The 23,555-nt window shown below is 38.9% G+C and overlaps 1 protein-coding gene across 1 annotated transcript; it reads right to left on the bottom strand.

Annotated features, from left to right (window-relative positions):
• Nucleotides 1–7,248: 7,248 nt before the first annotated feature.
• LOC106069887 (uncharacterized) lies at nucleotides 7,249–23,098 on the bottom strand. The gene is made up of 9 exons (XM_056007018.1): nucleotides 22,595–23,098; nucleotides 19,858–19,973; nucleotides 17,828–17,992; nucleotides 16,522–16,556; nucleotides 15,358–15,410; nucleotides 13,618–13,742; nucleotides 12,952–13,113; nucleotides 10,380–10,426; nucleotides 7,249–7,600 (listed from the first exon to the last, which is right to left on the bottom strand). Exons 1-9 carry the CDS (start codon nucleotides 22,657–22,659, stop codon nucleotides 7,463–7,465), a joined length of 906 nt encoding a protein of 301 aa, XP_055862993.1. The 5' UTR covers nucleotides 22,660–23,098; the 3' UTR covers nucleotides 7,249–7,462.
• Nucleotides 23,099–23,555: the final 457 nt, after the last annotated feature.

Raw genomic sequence — 23,555 nt, 5'->3', positions numbered from 1 at the left:
ATGTAAAGCATTGCTATTTCCGATATATCTGGCACTCCGGGCTAGAATGCAAGGCCGAAGGCCGAGTACACCGGGAGCCTCCGCCATTTTCCTATGTTGTACCAAGCTAACCGTACAGGACTCGACATTAATATAACGGTCCTTTGAGGAACGGCGCATGTCTTATCGACAGGGCCGTAGGAGCTCTCTTTCAACTCCGCTCCGTGCAATGGGACCACTCTCGTGTTCTCTTGGACACTCCCACTGGAGTTTTGTTTTGTTATTCATTTAGCCTAACCTAACCACTTCCTCTAATGGTCGTTTCCACCCGAGTGCCACGTTGAGGCAGAACCGCTTACCCGGGTATTTTCAGACCTGAAAGATCGGAAGAAATACGCCGTCGTAGTCAAAAAGGGGAGGGGGAAATAACTACATCAAAGCTGCAAGAGACAAAATATAATGAGCTATCTTTCTTTGATTGTTTCACGTTGATTTTGTTATCTTGGTTAAAAAAAAAAAGAAAAAATTAAATGACATAAAAAAAAAAGAGTTAAAAAAATGTTTTCCTTTCAGACCTTGTGATCTATAGGGCATATAATGTAAAGGTGGTCAGCAAAATGACCAACTGCCTTTCCTTTTCTCCAACTAATGTCAGGTACCGATTACAGCTGGATGGACTCAGACTGACTCAGAGGCGCCCTAAAGATCCCGAAAGTAAAAAAATCCTAGTCTTCACAATATCGCGATCTTAGGATGCCCCTGAGTCCACCCAACTCTAATAAGTAATGTCAGATGTTACGAAAGTAAAGTTAATTGATCGTTGTCCTGGCCACATGACACTCTCGTTGCCGTCGGCCATGAATTGAAAGGTCTTAAAGGGGAATTTGTTACATTTTGTACTTACCTACTAAGACTTGTGGTCAGACTATTAACGAAACTTTGAGCAATTGTCTTTCAGTTTTCAGACTATTAACGAAACTTTGAGCAATTGTCTTTCAGTTTCTATGTTTTACATGTCTCATATGTTTGTAGAATGTTTGACACATCTTCATGGCCCTCATATGTTTGTAGAATGTTTGACACATTTTCATGGCCCTCATATGTTTGTAGAATGTTTGACACATCTTCATGGCCCTCGTATGTTTCTCAAATGTTTAACATGTCTTTATGGCCCTCATATGTTTGTAGAATGTTTGACACATCTTCATGGCCATCATATGTTTCTCAAATGTTTGACACATCTTCATGGCCCTCATATGTTTCTCAAATGTTTGACACATCTTCATGGCCCTCATATGTTTCTCAAATGTTTGACACATCTTCATGGCCCTCATATGTTTCTCAAATGTTTGACACATCTTCATGGCCCTCATATGTTTCTCAAATGTTTGACACATCTTCATGACCCTCATATGTTTCTCAAATGTTTGAGACATCTTCATGGCCCTCATATGTTTCTCAAATGTTTGACACATCTTCATGGCCTTCATATGTTTCTCAAATGTTTAACATGTCTTCATGGCCCTCATATGTTTCTCAAATGTTTAACATGTCTTCATGGCCCTCATATATTTCTCAAATGTTTGAGACATCTTCATGGCCCTCATATGTTTTTCAAATGCTTAACATGTCTTCATGGCCCTCATATGTTTCTCAAATGTGTGAGACATCTTCATGGCCCTCATATGTTTTTCAAATGCTTAACATGTCTTCATGGCCCTCATATGTTTCTCAAATGTTTTTGTCATGTTTCGAATCTTCCTTTAAATTTGAAGAGAATTACATCCTAGCCCAAGCCTTCTACCGGACGACGAGCGCTGTCAGAGGACAGGGTTTAAATCCAGGACCATCGAGACCATCGACCAACACAGACACCTCAGAGCGCATACCACACGAACAGGAAGCCATATTCCGCCTGCCAGGTTTAGATTGGTGACTTCGTTGGGGGCTGCCTATGAGTTTGTGTGATAACACAAACTTCCTTTGTAATCTCGTTTTTTGCGTTTGTTTTTTTAACATCAAATTTCACTTTTTGTAACGAAATAGAAGCTTCCGCAAAGTCCTAACAAGAAAGGGTCGGAGGATGAAGGTGGAATATTAAATTTGCCAACCCTAAAAAAAATCACATAAAAGTACACCTATTTTAAAAGAATATTACAAAATATATAATGATATTTTTTTTAAATTATTGTATCCGTATACAAATAATCATTTATGGTATCGTGCTGGGCTCTAGCTATAGTTTATAGTCCAACTTACTTACAATCTTTATTTTTAATAATAACATAGTGTGGGAATATAATTTTTATCAAGTAAATTACTCAAAGACCTTGCAAACCAAAGGGCAAACGCCCCAAAAGATGTATTCATTTAAACACTATTATAATTACAAGATGCCTAATGATTTAGAAAATACTTCACCCCCGTCTTGAACCCTGCAAACACACGGCTCCAGCCTGTCGTCACTGTTCCCACATTCGTTCACATTCTTCTCCCGCACATGTCGTAATCCTACTGAATGTTACATCAGACACTAAGCACACACAGACACTCCATAACAATAACAATGGTGAGTGACATGACTGTAACGAACGGAAAGTGACATTGTTTACAAACACTTATAGGCATATATATATATATATATATAATGTCTTATTATTTGTTAATATTTTTAAAAATTTATTACAAAGTTTATAGCAACTCACTCTGTCTGTGTGTCTGTCTGGCCAAAAAAGTTTGTACACGTTATTTCTCCGACACCCAATCTCGGAATTAGTTCCAAGGGAGAGAGATAGTACTTGGTGGTATATGCTGAATTAGTCCCCCTTATGGACTGATACCTATTACAAATTTAATTACAAGACTGATCCAAACTAATTGATACACTTAATATTTGTTTGTTTTTTTATTTTGCTTATTTTTTTGTTTGTTTGTTTGTTTGTGGTTTGCTGTTATATGACGTAGTTGAGTTTCAATACGTCGGGTTAAGATAAGATAAGATAAGGTAAGATAAGATAAGGTAAGATAAGATAAGATAAGATAATTTTTATTGATCTAATTAAATAGAAATTTAGTTTATGACTATAATTGACAACCTCAGCGTAACTACTGTAACAATAACAGTATAGATGCAAATTCGAACAACATTCACATACGACAACATACACACTTACAACCAGCGCTTTATGAATTTGACTTCTGTGTACTTCTCGATGACGACAGATGATCTTGTAACCGAAAGTGGGATAAAGGAGTTTTTAAATCTTTCTGTTTTAGTCCTAATGGACCGTTGTAGAAATGTAAAAACTTGGACCAACTTCTTTTTAAACATATTAAACTTTTTTTGTTTTAATTGCTTTTATATTACGCATCTTTCATGCAAACAGCATGCTCAGAGCGCTTTGGTCCAATCTCATTAGTGGACCAGTGGGGGGAGGGGGTATCTGGGATAAAGTTTCCATGCGGCCTGTCTATAGGCTGAGCGCCCGAGTCGGAATTAGAGCCCCATTGGTAGGTGACCGAGCCGTAGCGGCTTTTGGCCTCTTGACCACACATCCCACAACTTTTACTGACAATAAATAATTTTTTTAAAAACAATGTACAGCTTTCAACGTTATTGTGGATGTACTTAGAAACGCATCACAATCACGTGACTCCAACAATGACACTGGGCACAAAGTTCGCTATTTCTTACTTAAAAGAAAAGTTTACGGTCCTGTCCGAGGCCCCAACCAATCGGAGGCCCTAGGCAGCTGCCTAGTTCGCCTATGCCTAAGGCCGGACCTGATAGGGGTGCTGTGTCAGTTCACGTAACCCAAGCCCCTCCACTTTTCCCAGTCAGCAGCTGTCAAGAGAGAGGGACAAGCCGGTCCGTTGTTTTAAGTTGTCCAGTAAGCTTTTTTTTTTTTTGGATGACCCTTTCTTTGTGGCTCCCTCCACTGTACCTGGTCAACATGCATGACCAAATGCATGACCAAATGCATGACTAAATGCATGACCAAATGCATGGCCAAATGCATGACCAAATGCATGACCAAATGCATGACCAAATGCATGACCAAATGCATGACCAAAAGCATGACTAAATGCATGACCAAATGCATGGCCAAATGCATGGCCAAATGCATGACTAAATGCATGACCAAATGCATGACTAAATGCATGACTTAATGCATGACCAGATGCATGACCAAATGCATGACCAAATGCATGACCAAATGCATGACCAAATGCATGACCAAATGCATGACCAAATGCATGACCAAATGCATGACCAAATGCATGACCAAATGCATGACCAAATGCATGACTAAATGCATGACCAAATGCATGACCAAATGCATGACTAAATGCATGACTAAATGCATGACCAGATGCATGGCCAAATGCATGACCAAATGCATGACCAAATGCATGACCAAATGCATGGCCAAATGCATGACTAACTGCATGACCAAATGCATGACCAAATGCATGACTAAATGCATGACTAAATGCATGGCCAAATGCATGACTAAATGCATGAATAAATGCATGACCAAATGCATGACCAAAGTATGACTAAATGCATGACCAAATGCATGACCAATGCATGACCAAATGCATGACCAAATGCATGACTAAATGCATGACCAAATGCATGACTAAATGCATGACGCGTAGGACGTTATCATCTTCTTTTTGAAGTAACGTCTGTATTTTATAAGATAAGAAGTAGCATGACTTTTTTTTTTGAGTTAGTCAGTGTCTTTCAATATGACCGAACCAGCTCAGCCTTCAGATAAGCTGTTGAGAAATTTAAATCAAATAGTTGAAGTCACTTCAGACCCACAATGTTCTCTCGTTTCTGACTTTCATCAGCTGTTCATACATTTACACATGATTACATCAGAATTCATCAACCAATAGAAAAGCACACTTCGTAACACTGTGTCTTAGATATTAAACCTTTACCGATAACGTTTTATTTTGTTGTTGGTAATATTTAAAAAAGAATACATATGCAAATATTTATAATAATAAATTCGTACAATTGCTCCTTCTTCCCTAGTGCCATTATAGAATGGAATGGGTTGCCTGAATCAGCCAGGAAAACCAATGGCTTAGCAGATTAACATTGATCATTGATTAACATGCATGACTAGATGACAAGTGAAGTTAGCTACTTTTTAGAAGTAACGTCTGAAATAAGATACGATAAGACGAATGGCAATGTCTTCGATTTCGAGGATTAAGAATAACCGCACTGTTATGCAAACCCATTTGTGAAGCACATTTTTGTCTACATATGAATGCACTCTGCTGTCCACAACCGTCTCAGAGGACTAAGCCCCATATCCTATAATTAGAGCATGGAATGGAGTGCCTTAGCCAGCCAGGAAAACTAATGATTTGGCAGGATTTAAGTCATTTGTTAACATGCATGACTAGATCGAACTAGGAACACGCGTAGGACGAAATCCTTTTTTTTTTTTTTTTTTGAAGTAACGTCTGTATTTTATAAGTTAAAGATAAGATAAGACATATGACCTAACGCGTGATTAAGGCCTGAGCAAGCCACTTTCCACAAAGAAATACCTAGCGCAGGATTATGGCCTGAGCAAGCCACTTTCCACAAAGAAATACCTAGCGCAGGATTATGGCCTGAGCAAGCCACTTTCCACAAAGAAATACCTTGCGCAGGATTATGGCCTGAGCAAGCCACTTTCCACAAAGAAATACCTAGCCCATGATGGATGCCTCAAATTGTTTCACAAAACCCACGCAATTTAAGATGCACATATTTATGTATACATTGTGGAAACAGCAAGATTGATTAGAAAATGATTCGTGTTTTAGCTCTGACACCAATTTGTCTTTTAAAGAATAATTCTTTCACTCTTGCTACCTTCAGACGAACACCGACGTAATCTCACGAAGTCACGTTCGGAGAGGCGACAAGCAGGTGATCGTGGACTGGATGTGAGTGAATGCAGCTAATTGTTTAATTATACATTTAGTATGAAAGAAAGAATGGTGGTTATTGATAGTTTGATATAAACACACAATCTAGTTTAAATTTCAATTGTAGATCCATAAAGGTAGACTTGATATGGAGTATACAACTATGTCGACTGCCCCCCCCCCCGGCCCCCGGCCCCGGCCCGCTTCTCTTCTCTAGTTAGAGTTGTCATTTCGACTTCTGCGCCCGTCTTCGGCCTGGGCGTTTCTTTGGGCCTTAAATGTACGCCCGGCCCGGCCACTTTCTTGAGAGCTCTCCATCCGTCCCTTTTAGAGACTATCTGCGGCCAGCTACTTGGCTGATCTTTATAGCGACTCTGTTTATCCATTATGAATGCTAAATAAAATAGACAAGTCAGATGAGAAAAGTGAAGTAATCGTGAAAAAGAAACAAATATTTGAAGACGTTTTATTAAAAGCTCAAAAGAGAATGCTATAAATAAATATATACTTTTTTTCTCACATTTGAAAATTAAATATAGAAATAGACCGATTACTTGTTATTGTTTCTTTAAATTAAACGTACAATAGAGTTGAATAGAATAAAGCTGCTTAACTAGGCTAAACAGAATGCTGATATAGACATTAGAACTGTTAGGCTTTGAAATATGAATACATTCTCAGTTTAAGCATATTATACTAAGATCACTCAACAAACATCACACCACAAACACCAAATTACATCACAAACATATCACATCACAAACACCAAATTACATCACAAACATATCACATCACAAACACCAAATTACATCACAAACATATCACATCACAAACACCAAATTACATCACAAACATATCACATCACAAACACCACACCACAAACACCAAATTACATCACAAACATATCACATCACAAACACCAAATTACATCATAAACATATCACATCACAAAACACCAAATTACATCATAAACATATCACATCACAAACACCGTATGCCATCGCAAACACCAAGTCACTTCACAAACATAGCATTACATCACATCACAAACAAAACATTTCATCAAAAACATCACATCACAGACACTATATCACACCACAAACATAACATTGCATCAACAACATCACATCACAAACACAGCATCACAATAGAAACACCACAATTATTACATCACATATAGAACATCAACAAGAATAAAAGAAACACAACATCTCATCATAAGCACTATACCATATCACAAACACTACATCACAAACACTACATCACAAACACTACATCACAAACACTACATCACAAACACTACATCACAAACACTACATCACAAAACATCGCATCACAAATACCACAATTATCACATCATATATAGAACATCAACAAACCTAATTTCCTTCTCTCTCTCTCTCTCTGAACCATCCAACACCCACCCAACAAAGAATGTTTTTTCTTTCGAGTCCAAATCTAAAAATAAATATGACGTTTTATTTCTTAGTTTTCCATTAAGGGCACAACATAGGTCTACATAAAATGGATTTTTTCAGTATTACAGTATCCTCAATCCAGACTGGAGCGCTACAATCAACACAATCACGAATCCACCAATCATCCGATGTGATCGATTGTTGCCTGTGAAGTCAAGAGTCTCGGCTTGAACACTCAATCCAGAGGCTTTGAGATTTTGCTGTAAGCATACACATTGGTTCAAAAGTTGAGTTCACTATTTCACTACATAGACATGCAGACATCCATACACCCGTTCTAACTCATTAAAGACGTTAATTAAAAACAAACAAGAAGGTATAGAAAGACACACAGAGTGCACATGCTAAAATTATACATAGTTGTATGAATTAGTTTGGATCGGTCATGTAATGAAATTTGTAATAGATCAAGACCAACAGTAATACATCTGTTTGATTGAAAATATTTTAATAATTGTTTTTGTTTAGCGCAATATCATGATTAAGGCTTTCTCAGTGCGCTATGATTCTATCGCTTGTCTGGCCCAGTTGTAAAAAGGGGGGGGGGAGAAAGAATAGGGTATCTTAGTGAAGGTGAAAATTACCTTGATAGCCTTCTACAAGTGCTTAATAAAAAAAAAAGTTCGGCTTGAATCTGAACTCGAAAGCTCTAGCCAACACACTAACCACTGTGCCAGAGAAGCGCTTATGAAAATAGGTTTCATAGCTATCGATTGTTAGTTTCGAACTTTTAAGTGATGACATGATTCTATACACAAAGCATATAAGGATAACTTATACCGCCACATCTGTCAAGTGCAATTTCTTTCCCTTGTTTGATACCAAACAAAATAACTAATTACTAATACTCTATTAAATAATTGTTTTTTTTTTATATTTAATTCTAGTTTTGTCAGGTACAAGAAATAATTTTGCAAAATTTCAACTTGATCCGAACTTGGCTGTGGGAGAAATGACGAATAACGAGTACAAACATTGAACAAGACAGACGGGAGAGAGTTAATATAAGCTTTGTAACAAATGAAGCTATTTATTTCTTTTCAGACTTAACATTTATGAATTAGATTCTACAGTTTGCCGGATTTCGTACAGCATTAATGAGTTAATGAGATTCACGTGTAATTAGTAAAAATAAAGTTCCCCTTTCAGACCTTGTGGTCTATAGAACATCTGTTTGTAACATCTGTTTCTGTGGCCTACGGTTGACAAGGGTGTCATGTGGCCAGCACAACGACCAACCACCGTTAATTTTTTTTCCACAGTTAATGTCAGGTACACATTAGAGCTGGGTAGACTCAGAGGCACTGTTGTGACACGGTTACTGTGTGTGGTCAACCGTGACACACGGTCAAGTGTTGGGTATCGGAGAGTTAGGGGACTTTCGGGAAGTGACGAGTGTGTAAACAAGAAGAGAGGAAGTCATCTAGTGGAGTTGGTTATCTGTATATAATGTCTGCCGTGTATATATTTTATGTTGAAATGCTTCACAATTAAAAGGCACTTTAAACATAAACTTGTTTCTTCACAGGCACCCAGGATCCCGAAATTAAAATTCCCAGTCTTCACCAGGGTTCGAACCCAGGACCCCCCGGTTCAAAAGCCAAGCGCTTTACCCCTCAGCCACCGCGCCTCCGTTAAACAATGCACCATTCCTTATGTCAATAAGTAGATCTAGTTCATGGCCGGCTAAACTGTGGAATATACGCATGAGGAAAAATCGGAATGTTGAATTGGATTGAATTAGAAAGTTGTCTTCGATCTGGATCTAGTTCTATTATTAGCTCAAATAATAAATCTTGCTCTAGTCCAGAGAAAATTAGGAAAGAATTAGGAAAGAATTTGGTTAGCTTTATGTTCATAGGCGTTTTCTTTTGTTACTTTTGTAATCCAATAAAAGTGTAGCCCCTACTTGTGTTTCGGTGAGGGGGGGGGGGTATTCTGGGACAGCTTTACTCAAATGTTTGCCTGTATGCTTTGTGTGTGTGTGTGTGTGCGTGTGTGTGTGTGCGTGCGTGTGTGTATGTGTCGGGGTTAGCTCAAGTGAAGAGTGACAGTAAATAGAGCCGAAAGAAAATAGTGTCTTAAGACCGAAGTGTCTTCACTGCGACAGAGGGTCGTACGCGTCATTGGTGGCGTCACCACAGCACCTCTGAACCGGAAGTAAACAAGCAGTGTCAACATCGCAAAGACTGAACTGAAAAATTGTATTCAAACAGACGAATAAGAAGATCTAATATAAGGTACTAATAACTTCCAGGGGCGTAGCTAGTGTATCCTTCTGTGCGTTTTGGGGGTAAAACAGTGAAAAATATATAAAATATTTAACAAATTGTTTTATAAAGTTTTTAAATTAATGGCTTTTTGAAATAAGGTTTTTTTAACGGAATAAGAGGAATGCCTGGGCCTCTTGGTTCCCTTTTGATCACTAGCCACGCCCCTGGTAGCTTAAGATTAAGTCTATAATTCGATAGATCATTGAAACGGGATAAGAGGAATGCCTGGGCCTCTTAATTCCTTTTGAACACTAGCCACGCCCCTGGTAGCTTAAGATTAAGATTATAATTCGATAGATCATTGAAACTGAAGAAGAGGAATGTCTGGGCCTCTTGGTTCCCTTTTGATAACAAGCCACGCCCCTGGTAGCTTAAGATTAAGTCTATAATTCGATAGATTATTGAAACCTGATAAGAGGAATGCCTGGGCCTCTTGGTTCCCTTTTGATAACAAGCCACGCCCCTGGTAGTTTAAGATTAAGTCTATAATTCGATAGATCATTGAAACGGGATAAGAGGAATGCCTGGGCCTCTTGGTTCCCTTTTGATAACAAGCCACGCCCCTGGTAGCTTAAGATTAAGTCTATAATTCGATAGATCATTGAAACTGAAGAAGAGGAATGTCTGGGCCTCTTTGTTCCATTTTGATAACAAGCCACGCCCCTGGTAGCTTAAGATTAAGTCTATAATTCGATAGATGTTTTACCAGGGTGAAGAAGCGAACCAGTTCTTGCCGAGTCACTGTACCATCACCTAGAAACAGAGCAGAAGTGAGTTTTTTAGAACATATAGGTACCATTTTAACTCTTTCTCTCCTAATTGACGATACAATCGTTGATTTGACCTCATTAAATTAAATTAACGTATGATTTTATAAACTTTACTTTGTGCTATATAAAAAGAGCATGCATTCCCCTTTAACTCTAGACCAAATAAAACACTTTCTGGTGACAAACAAGAAATTAAATCAAGCTTAATCATAACAGGGTAAAAAATACTAATGAGAAAAGGAAGAATTCCATCGGAACGTGGAAAATAATTACGGAGAGAAAGGGTTAACATACTGCAGCGTGTCTCAACCAGAAGAGCGCCTAAAAAAAAAACAATCTGTCCTTTTTTTTATTCAGGTTATAGTTACCGATTTCATAACTGATTTAAAAAATTAAAAGAGTTATCTTTCCAGCCCCAGTTGTATTTGAAAATATAAATACACATACAAAGATGTGAGTTGTGCCTAAAAGTCCATAAGTGTATACACACATAGATGTGTACGCAAGTTCGATAGAAGTTAATATAAAGAACTGGGGTAATGTAGCAAAGCACAAAGGAAACAACCATAAGCAATGTAGACAAAGTGGGAAAAAATGTGTCTACGATCTGGTATGTGGTATGTGGTATCTGGTATGCGGCATCTGGTATGTAGTATCTGGTATGTGGTATCTGGTATGTGGTATATGGTATCTGGTATGCGGTATGTGGTATCTGGTATGTGGTATCTGGTATGTGGTATCTGGTATGCGGTATCTGGTATGCGGTATCTGGTATGTGGTATCTGGTATGTGGTATCTGGTATGTGGTATCTCGGTATCTGGTATGTGGTATCTGGTATGCGGTATGCGGTATGTATATATACATATAGCTCCAAGATGAGCACGTCTCTCATTTCTCATGATGACTGTAAAGTCCAAACCTCGCTTTAAAAAGCCGTCCGCATACGTGGCATGGGTAAATTGGGTCAACTGCATTTAGGTCTGCTTCTTCTCTCAGCTTTTTTTGTTCTTTCATTCTGGCCGCTCCCCTTGCCTCGTATCTCGGGACTCTCCCGGCTTCACGACATGAGAAGCAATCTCAGTATTCTAGACCAACTGGTGAAGTAAAGTTTCCCTTTCAGACCTTACGATCTATGGGGGCAGATGATGGGAAGGTCACCTGTTTCTGTTGCCTACGGTTAACGACACAATCATGGGGCTATATGAGTTTTTTTTTTCTTTTTTTTAAGTTTTTTTTTTTTATATTTTCTAGTTATAGGATAAAATAATTCCATTTCGTAATGAGAAATAACGCTTTGGAAGTTGAGTCATCAGGTTTAACTTCTTGATTACCAAAACGTATCTACACACAGTCCATCAGTATTTTTAAACCTAGAAAAATATTTTTAAAAATACTTTTTTTTAAAGAACAAAGTTTATATTAGGCGTACTTGTGTCAATCAGTTTTGATCAGTCACGTCATTAAATTTGTAATAGATTTAGACTAACAATAAAATAGAAAAAAAAACAGAGGAAACGACCTTAAATCAAACTTATGGCTCAAGCTTTCCCAGGCTTCTCAAGCCAACACTTTAACCACTTTGCTAGTGGAGTGCTTATGAACATGGAAGATGGTATAGTCAGCTATTCTTTCTATAGTCTTGACCTATTTTTTAGGTTTGTGTTCACTTGGACTCTAACGACGACCCATAAAAGGGACTACTTCAGCTTATACAAAAAAAAACTTCAGTTCGAGATACCAAACAAAATAATTTATTATCATTAGTTTCATTAACTAATTGGTTATTTTCACAATAGATTCTTGTGTTGTCAGGTGACAGAAACATAATTGAGCAAAATTTCAATATGATCCGAGAACGGGTTTGTGAGAAATCACGTGAACAAACATTTTTCCTGACAGACAGACAGACAGACAGACAGAGTGAGTTGATATAAGCTTCGTAAAAATACTTGCTTGCCTTAAATAGCTAAATATAATATCCTTAAAGAGCCTAGAATATTTATTTTTTTAATTTACCATTGTCGTCTGCTGCCTTTAAGAAAAAGTCGGAATCCACATCCGCCCAGGTGACAGAAACATAATTGAGCAAAATTTCAATATGATCCGAGAACAGGTTTGGGAGAAATCAAGTGTACAAACTTTTTTCCAGACAGACAGACAGACAGAGTTGATATAAGCTTCGTAAAAATACTTCCTTGCCTTAAATAGCTAAATATAATTTCCTTAAAGAGCCTAGAATATTTATTTTTTTAATTTACCATTGTCGTCTGCTGTCTTTAAGAAAAAGTCGGAATCCACATCCGCCCAGGTGACAGAAATATAATTGAGCAAAATTTTTATATGATCCGGGTGTGGGAGAAATCACGTGTACAAACTTTTTTCCTGACAGACAGACTGACAGACTGACAGAGTGAGTTGATATAAGCTTCGTAAAAATACTTCCTTGCCTTAAATAGTTAAATATAATTTCCTTAAAGAGACTAGAATATTTATTTTTTTAAATTTACCATTGTCGTCTGCTGTCTTTAAGAAAAAGTCGGAATCCACATCCGCCCAGGTGAGGTCACGCTGGTTGAAAATATAATCGTAGAAGTTCACAGCGGCGGCGCCGTGCTGCTTGTATGACGTCATGGTATCGACAAAGTTACACTTCCGGACGCCAGAGTCATCTACAGACAAACAAATGCAGAACAGAACAGTTGAGATACCAGTATTCAACACAACTTTAAACACCACATATCAACCCGCTTGGCACATCGTACTGTACCCATACGCTATAACCACAACTCGTTGCCACGTCACAGGTCATGACGTCACGACCTGTGACTTGGTGACGAGCTATTGGTCTAAACTACCCACAAGTTGTGACGTGGCAGGTCAGTGTTCAGGCCTTCTGTAACGATGGCTCTTGATTGGATTCATTCCAAAACAATTCTCCTAAACAGAAACTTGCTAACCAATTTTAAATCAATATTCTTCAAGCCTTTTCAGCATCTTTACAAATTACATAAAAGCCGTGCGGTATTTCAACAGAGTTAGACCTGGCTTACCATACTCGCCCAGGGCCACCTCCTCTGCAACCCCATCTCTCCGCGTACACCAAGGGATATTCAGGACACAGGGAAAGAGGAAGAACAGGGAAAGATGGATCGATGAAGTTAAAATGTACTTACTGTGGTCATCCATGGTTCTCATCGCCATGGTAACCTCGTATCGTGATATCTTCCCGTCGCTATTATTGTCGAACCTGTTGGCCAGTCTTTGGAGTTCTAGGTCAGTGTATTTATACCACAGGATTCTGGGTAGAAATATTGGACAAGTGTGAAAATTTAAAAAAAGCACTGATAGCTTTGAAACTGTAAAAAAAAAAAAACTTTAGATTTCACTGATTATTTATTACTGTAATTAATCACTAACGTAAGAGATTATGTGATTATTAATCTTTCAATCAACATCTACAATTCTTCTCTTTCTTCTCTTCTTTTTTTTTTCTCTCTTTTCTCTTCTCTTTCTTCTCTGTCTTCTTCTTTGTAATTGTCCTCCTAAGAGTTGAATGGAAGAGAAACTCTAGGCTTATGATAGTTTCCCCAACATCGGCCTGCCTGAGCTACTGGTCTGTCTGGGGTTCAACTCCAGGCAGAAATACTAACTTCTTCTTTCTCGTTCTCATTGTTATGTGGGAGCGTTCAGATGACTAGACCAATACACGAGATGAACTGCGCAGTGGTTTCCAAATCAGGGAGCTCTCCATATAGTTTTATTTCTATTGGGGTGTTTTGGGGCCAGTGTCTTATACGGGCGTCTTGGTAAAGAGAACAGTTTTTGAGGACATGGTCAGCATTCTGTGGCGACACTCCACATGGGCAGATTTCACTGGTTCCAATTTTGAGCTTCCGGTACATGTGTTGTCGCATTCTGTTGTGTCCGGTCCTGAGTCGAAAGATTAGACGCTGATCTTGTCGGGATAGCTTATAATAGGCATCATCTTACTTGTGATTCGCATGTCCAATTCTCATTTATTTTATTCTCTATTAGTTTCTTCATTTCTTCTGGATAGAGTGCAATGTATATCCTTACTAACAACATTACCCTATCCTCAGATGCTCGGGTTACAGGCGGGGCCAAATTCCCTCCATGTACCACCGCCTTGAGGAGCAGCTGTTGCTGTTGGGGCTCTCTTCCATCACTATTGGTCTAATTGTCTCCTCTAACGACCGTTCCCACCAGGACGCCACATTGAGGTTCAGTACCAGAGCCTGGACTCCTCATCTCTTACAATCTCATAAAAAATATTTAAGGATTAGTTAAGGGAAATAACTCAATTTATTGATAGTGCGAGTGGTACTTTTGTTTTTTCAGTTATAAACAATAGAATAATTTTAAAAAAGCTAATTTATTCAAAGGAAAATAATTTTAAAAATCATTTTGTTGATCAGCTAAACATTTCTTTCAGAGGCCACGGGATAAACAATAGAGACCAATAGGAAATCTACTGCCAAGGACAGGCGTTTAGCGTATTTCAAGAGAACTTTAACTGACCACCTGGACAACTGGCCAATCCTACAGTGTCTCAAGGATATTTCAGTCACAGCTAAATGTTTTTTAATCACATCTTTAGAGCAACTTTCAAAGACCGAAAACGTCCCTAAAATGCTATGTTGGTATTCTTTAAAAAGCCTTGGAGATCCCCAGCCTACACCAAATGCTAAGAAAACTGACCTCCTCCAGATAACTGCTATGTCTGCTCTTGATTTGGCAAAATATGTAGGTTACAGTTAGGACTGCGTAGCCTCGCTTAATACCACACTCCTCATTAATCCTCGGACTCGAAGACTAGCGTTTTTTTTAAATTTATTATTATATTTCTGAGACAACCGAACTATTGAAAAAAAAATGTGTTTCCTTGTGATTACCTGTCTGTATGTTCATACGGTCTGGTTAGAGCTCGCTCTGCAGTGTCTTCCACCTGAAATCAACAAATCAACTGATAAACACACATTCTTGGTGTTCTATAACAGAGTGTGAGATGAAAGTTTTCAGGTCAGAGTTCAAACTTTAATAAGAGGTGCTTATAAGATGACCAACACAAAAAAGTCGCATCTATTGGCAAAGTGAAAGTTATAGCTTGAAATATTTATTTTACTAGATATAGATCGGATCATGTAGTGTTGGGGAATTTATATATGTCTTGTGGGATTTATATTTGTATCTTAGAGAATGCGAGGCATTATCGGATTTCCTCACGTATTTACGGCCGAGATGTGTAGGTGTCAAGACTCCTTTCTTCTCTAATATACGTATGTGTACTTCAATGCTAATTACTAAATGTACCCAAGTCCTGGGCAATACCGTGACCACACATATAACGACAGAATAAAGATTCAGAATGCCAATTCACGGATAAATAACATGTTGTATATGTTTTCAAAAACTACAGCCTCAGTTCAAACAATTGAAATATCCAGTATCAATTAAATAACAGCTCAATATCCCATAGACTGAATAAGGACTACACAGAGAAATATTTAGAGTCTACACTTCAACTCTATCTATAACCAAAAGTCCAACTGTCTTGGACTAGGAACAAAACCACACTACTTTATTAAGAGTTACATTCTCTTCAAAAAAAAAAACCCATCCCACCAAGTAAAAACAATCCAAAACAAAAACAGTTTTGAAGTCAACAACCCTGAATTGCCCCCCTTTCTCCTCTACAGTAAACAGGAGACCCAGGCTGCCCAGAACTCAGTCCTGACAGTAGGTCTAAATAAAGGGAGAGAACAGAGAATTCAATAGTGAGGTAGAACTGAGTCTTAGCAGTTTGCTGCAGTATTAAAAGTGAGAGAAATACCACCATAAAACTGTCATTAGGAAAGAAAAAGAACGTGTCATAAGTGTCAAGTGTTAGTGTCTTGATTTAAGCTAAATATTATGCGATTAATATACCTTTATTTTTTTTTTCTAAATAATATTTGAGTTATGTACCCTGGTTTACGGTTCTATTTTTCATTAATATTTGAATTTGAGTTATCTACCTTAATGTATTCTTAATTCTAAATAATATATAAGCTATGTACCTTCATCCAGTTGTTTTTAGCAGTAGAAACACTCACTGTAAAAAAAAAATCAGACTTGACGTAATTAAAGCCAATGTTACAAAATATAACATTACATTGTTTTAAGAATAATTTGATAATATGTTGATAATATGTTGATAATATGCGCACACATCATCTTTGTAAAAGGACAGCAGGGAAATCAAACGAAATTAAACGGGCGGGAGTGGTTGCCATTTTGTTGAAATTAAAACATCCAATCAAATCGGAAACTGGTTTGTTTCTGGGTACAGTAAATTGGTTCCCGGTCATTTCACCCCCGGTCACTTCATCCCCGGTCACTTCAATCCCCGGTCACTTCATCCCCGGTCATTTCATCCCCTGGTCATTTCATCCCCTGGTCACTTCATCCCCGGTCACTTCATCCCCTGGTCACTTCATCCCCCGGTCACTTCATCCCCGGTCATTTCATCCCCTGGTCATTTCATCCCCTGGTCACTTCATCCCCGGTCACTTCATCCCCTGGTCACTTCATCCCCTGGTCACTTCATCCCCGGTCATTTCATCCCCAGTCACTTCATCCCCGGTCACTTCATCCCCGGTCACTTCATCCCCTGGTCACGTCATCCCCGGTCACTTCATTCCCGGTCACTTCATTCGCGGTCACTTCATCCCCGGTCACTTCATCCCCGGTCACTTCATCCCCGGTCACTTCATCCCCTGGTCACTTCATCCCCTGGTCACTTCATCCCCGGTCATTTCATCCCCGGTCACTTCATCCCCGGTCACTTCATCCCCGGTCACTTCATCCCCGGTCATTTCATCCCCTGGTCACTTCATCCCCTGGTCACTTCATCCCCGGTCATTTCATCCCCAGTAAATTATATTGAAGCTGTGTTTCTTTTTTATGAATTCACGTAAAATACTGCACTCGCTCTTAATCTTCGGACTCGAAGACATTCGCTTTATTATATCTTTTAAATTTCTTCTGTATTTCTAATACAACAATGTAAATTAAATCGTCTGCCTAAAGATTGAACACGATAAACTAAGCAATGTCAAGGACGCTAAATTGAGCTTCAATGTTGTGAAATAAATAAAAGATAGCAACGGAAGTGCTTAGAAAAATATTTATTATGCAGAGCTAAATACACCAAAAAAATATAATATCATTTAACTTTAAAAAAAAAAAAAAAAAGGCAAGCTCTCCACCACTCCAATAATAGAGAATATTGCTATTTATAGATTCGCCCTCATACATGAGAATATCCAATTAGCTCATTATTGTGTCAAATAGAAGTAGACAAAACCAAGTAGTAGAACTCACCAAAAGGTTCCGATCCCATCCAAGCTGCCCTCCATTCGGAAGCACCTAACCACTGACCATCCGTGGACTGCAAGGCGTCAAACAGGACAGACAGACGTGAGGGATCGCCGCTGTACATGCTGACCAGTCTGTCCACGAAGCCACATCGCGTCACGTTTGGACCACCTGTGGGTAATTAACCACGATACATTTCGACCTGTTAAGAACAGCTGCTGATCAGGAAAAGAGGAGGCATTAGGTCACGTGAACTGTCACAGCGCCCCCTACGACGAAAGTCAAGGGACAGGTGATGATAGTTCGTCTACTTTAGATTATATGATACTTTTAGTTCAAAGACCGCATCAAAAAAACAAGAGACAGAAGTTACTGCAGCGATTGGACCCCACGATGACCTGCTAACTATCGTAAAAAAAAACGCAAGCATAAAATCTATGGCCATATTACAAGATCTTCGGGGCTCACAAAGACCCTTCTTCAGGGAACAGTACCAGGAAAAAGAAGAAGAGGCGGACAGAAAAAGCGATGGGAGGACAGCATAAAAAAATGGACGGGCCTACCACTGAAAGAAGCTCTAACTAAGGCAAAAGACAGGGAGGAATGGCGAAAGACGGTCGACGAATCTTGCATGGTGCCCCCAACGGTCCAACTAAGGGATAGGCAAAATGTTTGTTTGTAAAATGTTTTACTTATTTCGGATGTTCCTTCAGAGTTGAAGATAATTACTTCCTAGTCCAAACCTCCCGCAGGACGACGGGGTATGGGAGCGGGCAGGGTTTGAAACCATCGATAAGTCCGAACGACAGTCCAGCGTGCAAACCAGGCAGCCATCCAGGTAATGGTAAATAATGTAGCCTTCATCACCAGTAGAGTACCCGTGGGCCCTGGTTCAATAAGTTCCTGCACCCTCCCCTTTTGTTAAGAAACTAGAAGGTTGATAGTGACAAAAAAATTTCACATTCTGTTTGTAGTAGTATGACATTCCAATGTATCACTTTTACAACTAATAATTTCATTACTCTCAATTCAGTTACTTCTTCGTACAAGTACTAGTGTCATGACACTCAGTTCATAGTATTTGGCGCATTATACAGTTTATCCAAAGCCCCCGTTGGCCCCTCTCCGCCACGTTTCTCTGCGCAATGAGCCCGTGCTCTCCAAGGTGGCTACGCCACTGCACAGTACATCTCCTTACGCGACTTGACAGGTTATTGACTTCAGGTATCGAGATCTGCACAAATGAGTAATATTGTCAGTCCTGGATTTACCTGTAGGCAACATTGACTGTAGCTTAGCCCCCCCCCCCCCCACCCAATTTTTTTTTTTTTAAAGGAAACAGAAGAATGAAATGCTCTATGTTTATTACTAGAGGCCCAATCTCTAATAGCACAAATTATAGCTTAGGGCCTTATCAAGTTTAAATCCGGTCCTGAATATTGTAATAATGGGACTGCTTTTAACTCTGGAAAATTGCAAATGATCACCAAATTGACTGGACTGGCCAGCCATGCATATAAAGCTGATAGTTTCTCAGTTATCTTTCTCCTTGTGACTAGCTAGAGAGGGAGAGAAGAAGAGAGAGAGAGAGAAAGAGAAGAAATAAAAAGATTTAAAAGAAGAGGGAAAGAGAAAAATGAAAAAAGAAGAAAAAGAAAGCAAAAGAGAAAGAAAAGAAAGTGAGAGTAAGGAAAAAGAAAGCGATAAACTTTAAGTTGAGAATGTTTTAAACAAAAAGATAATAGAGTGTTTCTCTTTGTGTTCTATAAATTTCTTGTCAACTCTTTAATTACACACATATATAATAATAAAATGTAATAAAAAATAATGAACTAATTATTCCTAGCCCTTTCTTATAATCATAATAAATCTTATCAAACATAGTCCACCTTTCTCTTCCACAAAATCCATATTACATAGAGACTATTGTAATATAAATTTAACTAATGTTTAGTAAGTCTTAGTAAGATTGATTATCTCCCTTAAAGTGTAGATTACTTCCCCTCCTCCATTAAAAAAAAATGTACGAATCTTACTCCAGAAAGTTCCAAAGAAATTGTCCACCTCTCCGACTGACACTGTTGTATTTGTGTTGTCAGTGTTGATACTTTGAATCAATGTATCAACATTCAGTGTGCTCCCTTGACTGTTACTGAAAGAATCAAATAGATCAAGGTATTTTTTTTTTGGGATGAAATGTAATATTTTGTCAAATGATTTCTGAAGTTTATCAATATTGCTTGTAGCCCTTTTTTTTTACCAAGTTCAGTGAGTAAGACTTAGAGTGACAGTACTTAGAGTGATACGACTTAAAGTGATACGATTTGACGTGATACGATTTGACGTGATACGATTTTAAGTGATACGATTTTCAGTGATACGATTTTAGGTAATTCGATTTGGCTTGATACGATTTGAGATGATACGATTTGGCTTGATACGATTGGTTAACTTACTTAGACGTCCGCACCCACCTTCTCGCCTGAAGAAGGACGGAAAGGAGGACATGACAGAGAGGACATGACAGAGAGGACGTGACAGCGAGGACATGACAGAGAGGACATGACAGAGAGGACATGACAGAGAGGACATGACAGAGAGGACATGAAAGAGAGGACATGCCAAAGAGGACATGACAGACAGGACATGCCAAAGAGGACATGAAAGAGAGGACATGCCAAAGAGGACATGACAGACAGGACATGACAGAGAGGGCTGTGACAGGTGGGGAAATGTGACGTGTGTTTGGCACGTTTTATGTCTAGGGGATGATTATTTTTAATGCTATCACACCCCCACTTATCAGCATATGAATCGGGAGCAGACACGCAACGAGACAAAGCAATGAAAGATAGATACAAAAGTTAAAATAAAGGACATTTATTTACATAAATATACATATAATAATAAAAAGGGGGAGGGTTTGCATCTATCTCTAGTATATTCTATGTTTAATCATCACTCTTGCACCTAATAAGAGAGTATGTCACTTTGTCCTCTGACTTAGCTGGTTGTCCTGTTGATGTCGCAGCTGGCTGTGTCCTGGCTTGAGGTTCTGCAGCTGGAGGTGGCGCTCTAGCGGATAGAGGGACGCCGGCGATATAGTTCTTGTGGAGTCTCAGTCCCAAGTTCTAGTATCTGTAGTGGGCACAGTAGGGCGGGTGGCCGGCTACCGTGGGCACAAGGTTACTGCGGGCAGAGCTGATCTGCCGTGGGCAGCGTAGTTGACAGGATATGTCCAGTGAGTTGCAGAGGGTTGGCGTAGCTATGACGTCTCACACAGACCTGAGCCCATAGAGACGTCGCACCTAATAGCTTGACAGGTGGGCTGTCGAGTAGGCGGGCAATGCCGATAGCGCCAAGTAGTAGAGTTGAGTAGTATCGTGTAGACACTGAACAGCAACAGCAAATAAATAGGCAGGTAAGTAGGCAAATACAGTGCTGAATAGCACTAAGCACCTAAATAGGCAATGGGCAGGTAAGTGATCCGATAATTAAATAGGCAGACACCTGAGGGAGGCACCAGGTATTCCTCTAGGAGAAAGAATGAGTGATATAGTCCAGACTCGATAGCTCAGCTCGAATGAGAAAGAGAGGGTCTGATTTGATTTGGATCTACTTTATATATGCCTGGAAAATGTGGGCGGGCACAGAAAATGTCCTAGGCTAAGAATTAGCTTACACGTGGGTGAAGTCCGACAAGCGTCACACCTTGGAGTACCACGCGGTGTATTGACCCGTGTAATCTCTTAGATCAAAGAGAGACGTGGGGGGAAGAGTGACCTGCATTCCACCCAAAGGGGGGGGGGTCAATCGCGGCGGACATCCGCGGATAAGACTAAAGAGAACGTGTCTATCTTTGCCCCGGTCAAGGGCAGATAAATGAAAGGACTGGCCTAATTTTCTCCAAGGTGGTGTCAACCGCGACCGTCCTTCAGACATCCGGCGGGCAAGATAAAAGAGATTGTGTGTTTACCTTTCCCCGATCAAGGGCAGATGAATGAAAGGACGCGCTTTAGCTATCTCCAATGTGGTCAACTAAGTCTAGCCTGGAGCGGAAAAGGTGGTGAGGGTGGAGAATTCAGGGGTAGGATGGGGAAATAATTAAAATAAAATAAATAAATAATGAAAAATAATAATTAATGCTGTGATAATTTAGAGTGACTCTGACGGCGAGTTTTTGACTTGTCACAAGGGCATGACAGAGAGGACAGATAGAAGTTTTCCATTTTAATATATGTGATAACTATTGTTTAAATGAAACAAACAAACAAACAGTATACACGTTGTGTAATCAATGAAAATGTGTTTGTATCTCACTGTCTTAGGGACCAGAAGAAAAAAAACAAGAAAAAAGTATTAGTTGTTTGGAGATGAAGTATGACATTATGGAATAACCGCACCGACTGACACTGACCCTCGTGTCGCCACCGAAGTCTGAATACGAGATATTAATAATTGGAACATGCACTGTGTGTTGATATGCAGAGAGAAAGAGAGACAGAGTCACATAGAGACAGTGAGAAAGACGAAGAGAGAGAGAGAGAGGAGAGAGAGAAAGAGACAGAGAGAAAGGCAGAGAGAGAGAGAGAAAAAGACGAAGAGAGTCAGAGAGAGATAGAGAAAGAGAGACAGACAGAAACAGAGAGAAATAGAAAGACAAAGAGAGAAAGAGACAGACAAAGAGAAAGAGAATACACAATGTCAATAAACAGCTCAGCAAAAATAAATAAAAACAAATATAACAAAATATTACCAGTTTCGTTTACATACCTGAGTAGATTGAGTATCAGAAAACTAACCAGATCTCTCCCTGGAAACGTACGTAACAGACTCATTCTCTCTCTCTATCTAAACCAAACTCTTTGTCAGACTAATGTAATTACTTAATTCTTTCACTGTGTCACTATCAACACGCTAACAATGCACTTGTTCTACTAAAACTAACAACTCATCTTTCAATTCACATATAAAATGTAAGCCTATAAAATGTTAGTGTTACTTATTAATCGAGCTCAGCTAGGATTTCCCTTACAAAGTGAATACAACATAAACCTATAATTAATCAAGTATAAAACTTAAACTTGGAGTTCCAAAGATACACACACGTCCATGTTTTGCTGGTAAATATCCAATTAGTAAATATAGATCTATGCCCATGTAGACTAGACTATCCCGTTATTCCACAGTCTAGAACAAGCTTTACGAGATATATGTTATAATTTTCAAAGAACATGTCTTGGTCAATACGAGGTTTGTTTAAGGCAAGCTTTAAAAGATCTTTTAGAATTGAGTGAAAGGAAAATGGGCTTGACACGCTATTGAGTGGTTTATTATTAGAAGGGCGGGTGTCTATGTGTGTGTGTGTGTCTGTCTGTGTGTGTCAAGGTGTAGCTGTGTCTCTATGTCTCGGAGTGTGAGTGTCTGTGTACGTGTGTACAAACTCTTTTCGTTTTGTAAGGCGTTGAATGGCTGGCGATTCATTGAGTGATTTGTACTTTTTGCTTGAATGAAGTATCATATCTGATGATTTATAAGTGATTTGTACTTTTTGCTTGAATGAAGTATTATATTATGATTCATTGAGTGATTTACTTTTTGCTTGAATGAAGTATCATTTTTATGATTCATTGAGTGATATACTTTTTGCTTGAATTACTTTTGCTTGAATGAAGTATCATATTATGATTCATTGAGTGATTTAATTTTTGCTTGAATGAAGTATCATATTTTG

The sequence above is a fragment of the Biomphalaria glabrata genome, chromosome 12 (assembly GCF_947242115.1).
Source record: "Biomphalaria glabrata chromosome 12, xgBioGlab47.1, whole genome shotgun sequence".
NCBI lineage: Eukaryota > Metazoa > Mollusca > Gastropoda > Planorbidae > Biomphalaria > Biomphalaria glabrata.
This window is presented reverse-complemented; position numbering and strand designations above follow the sequence as displayed.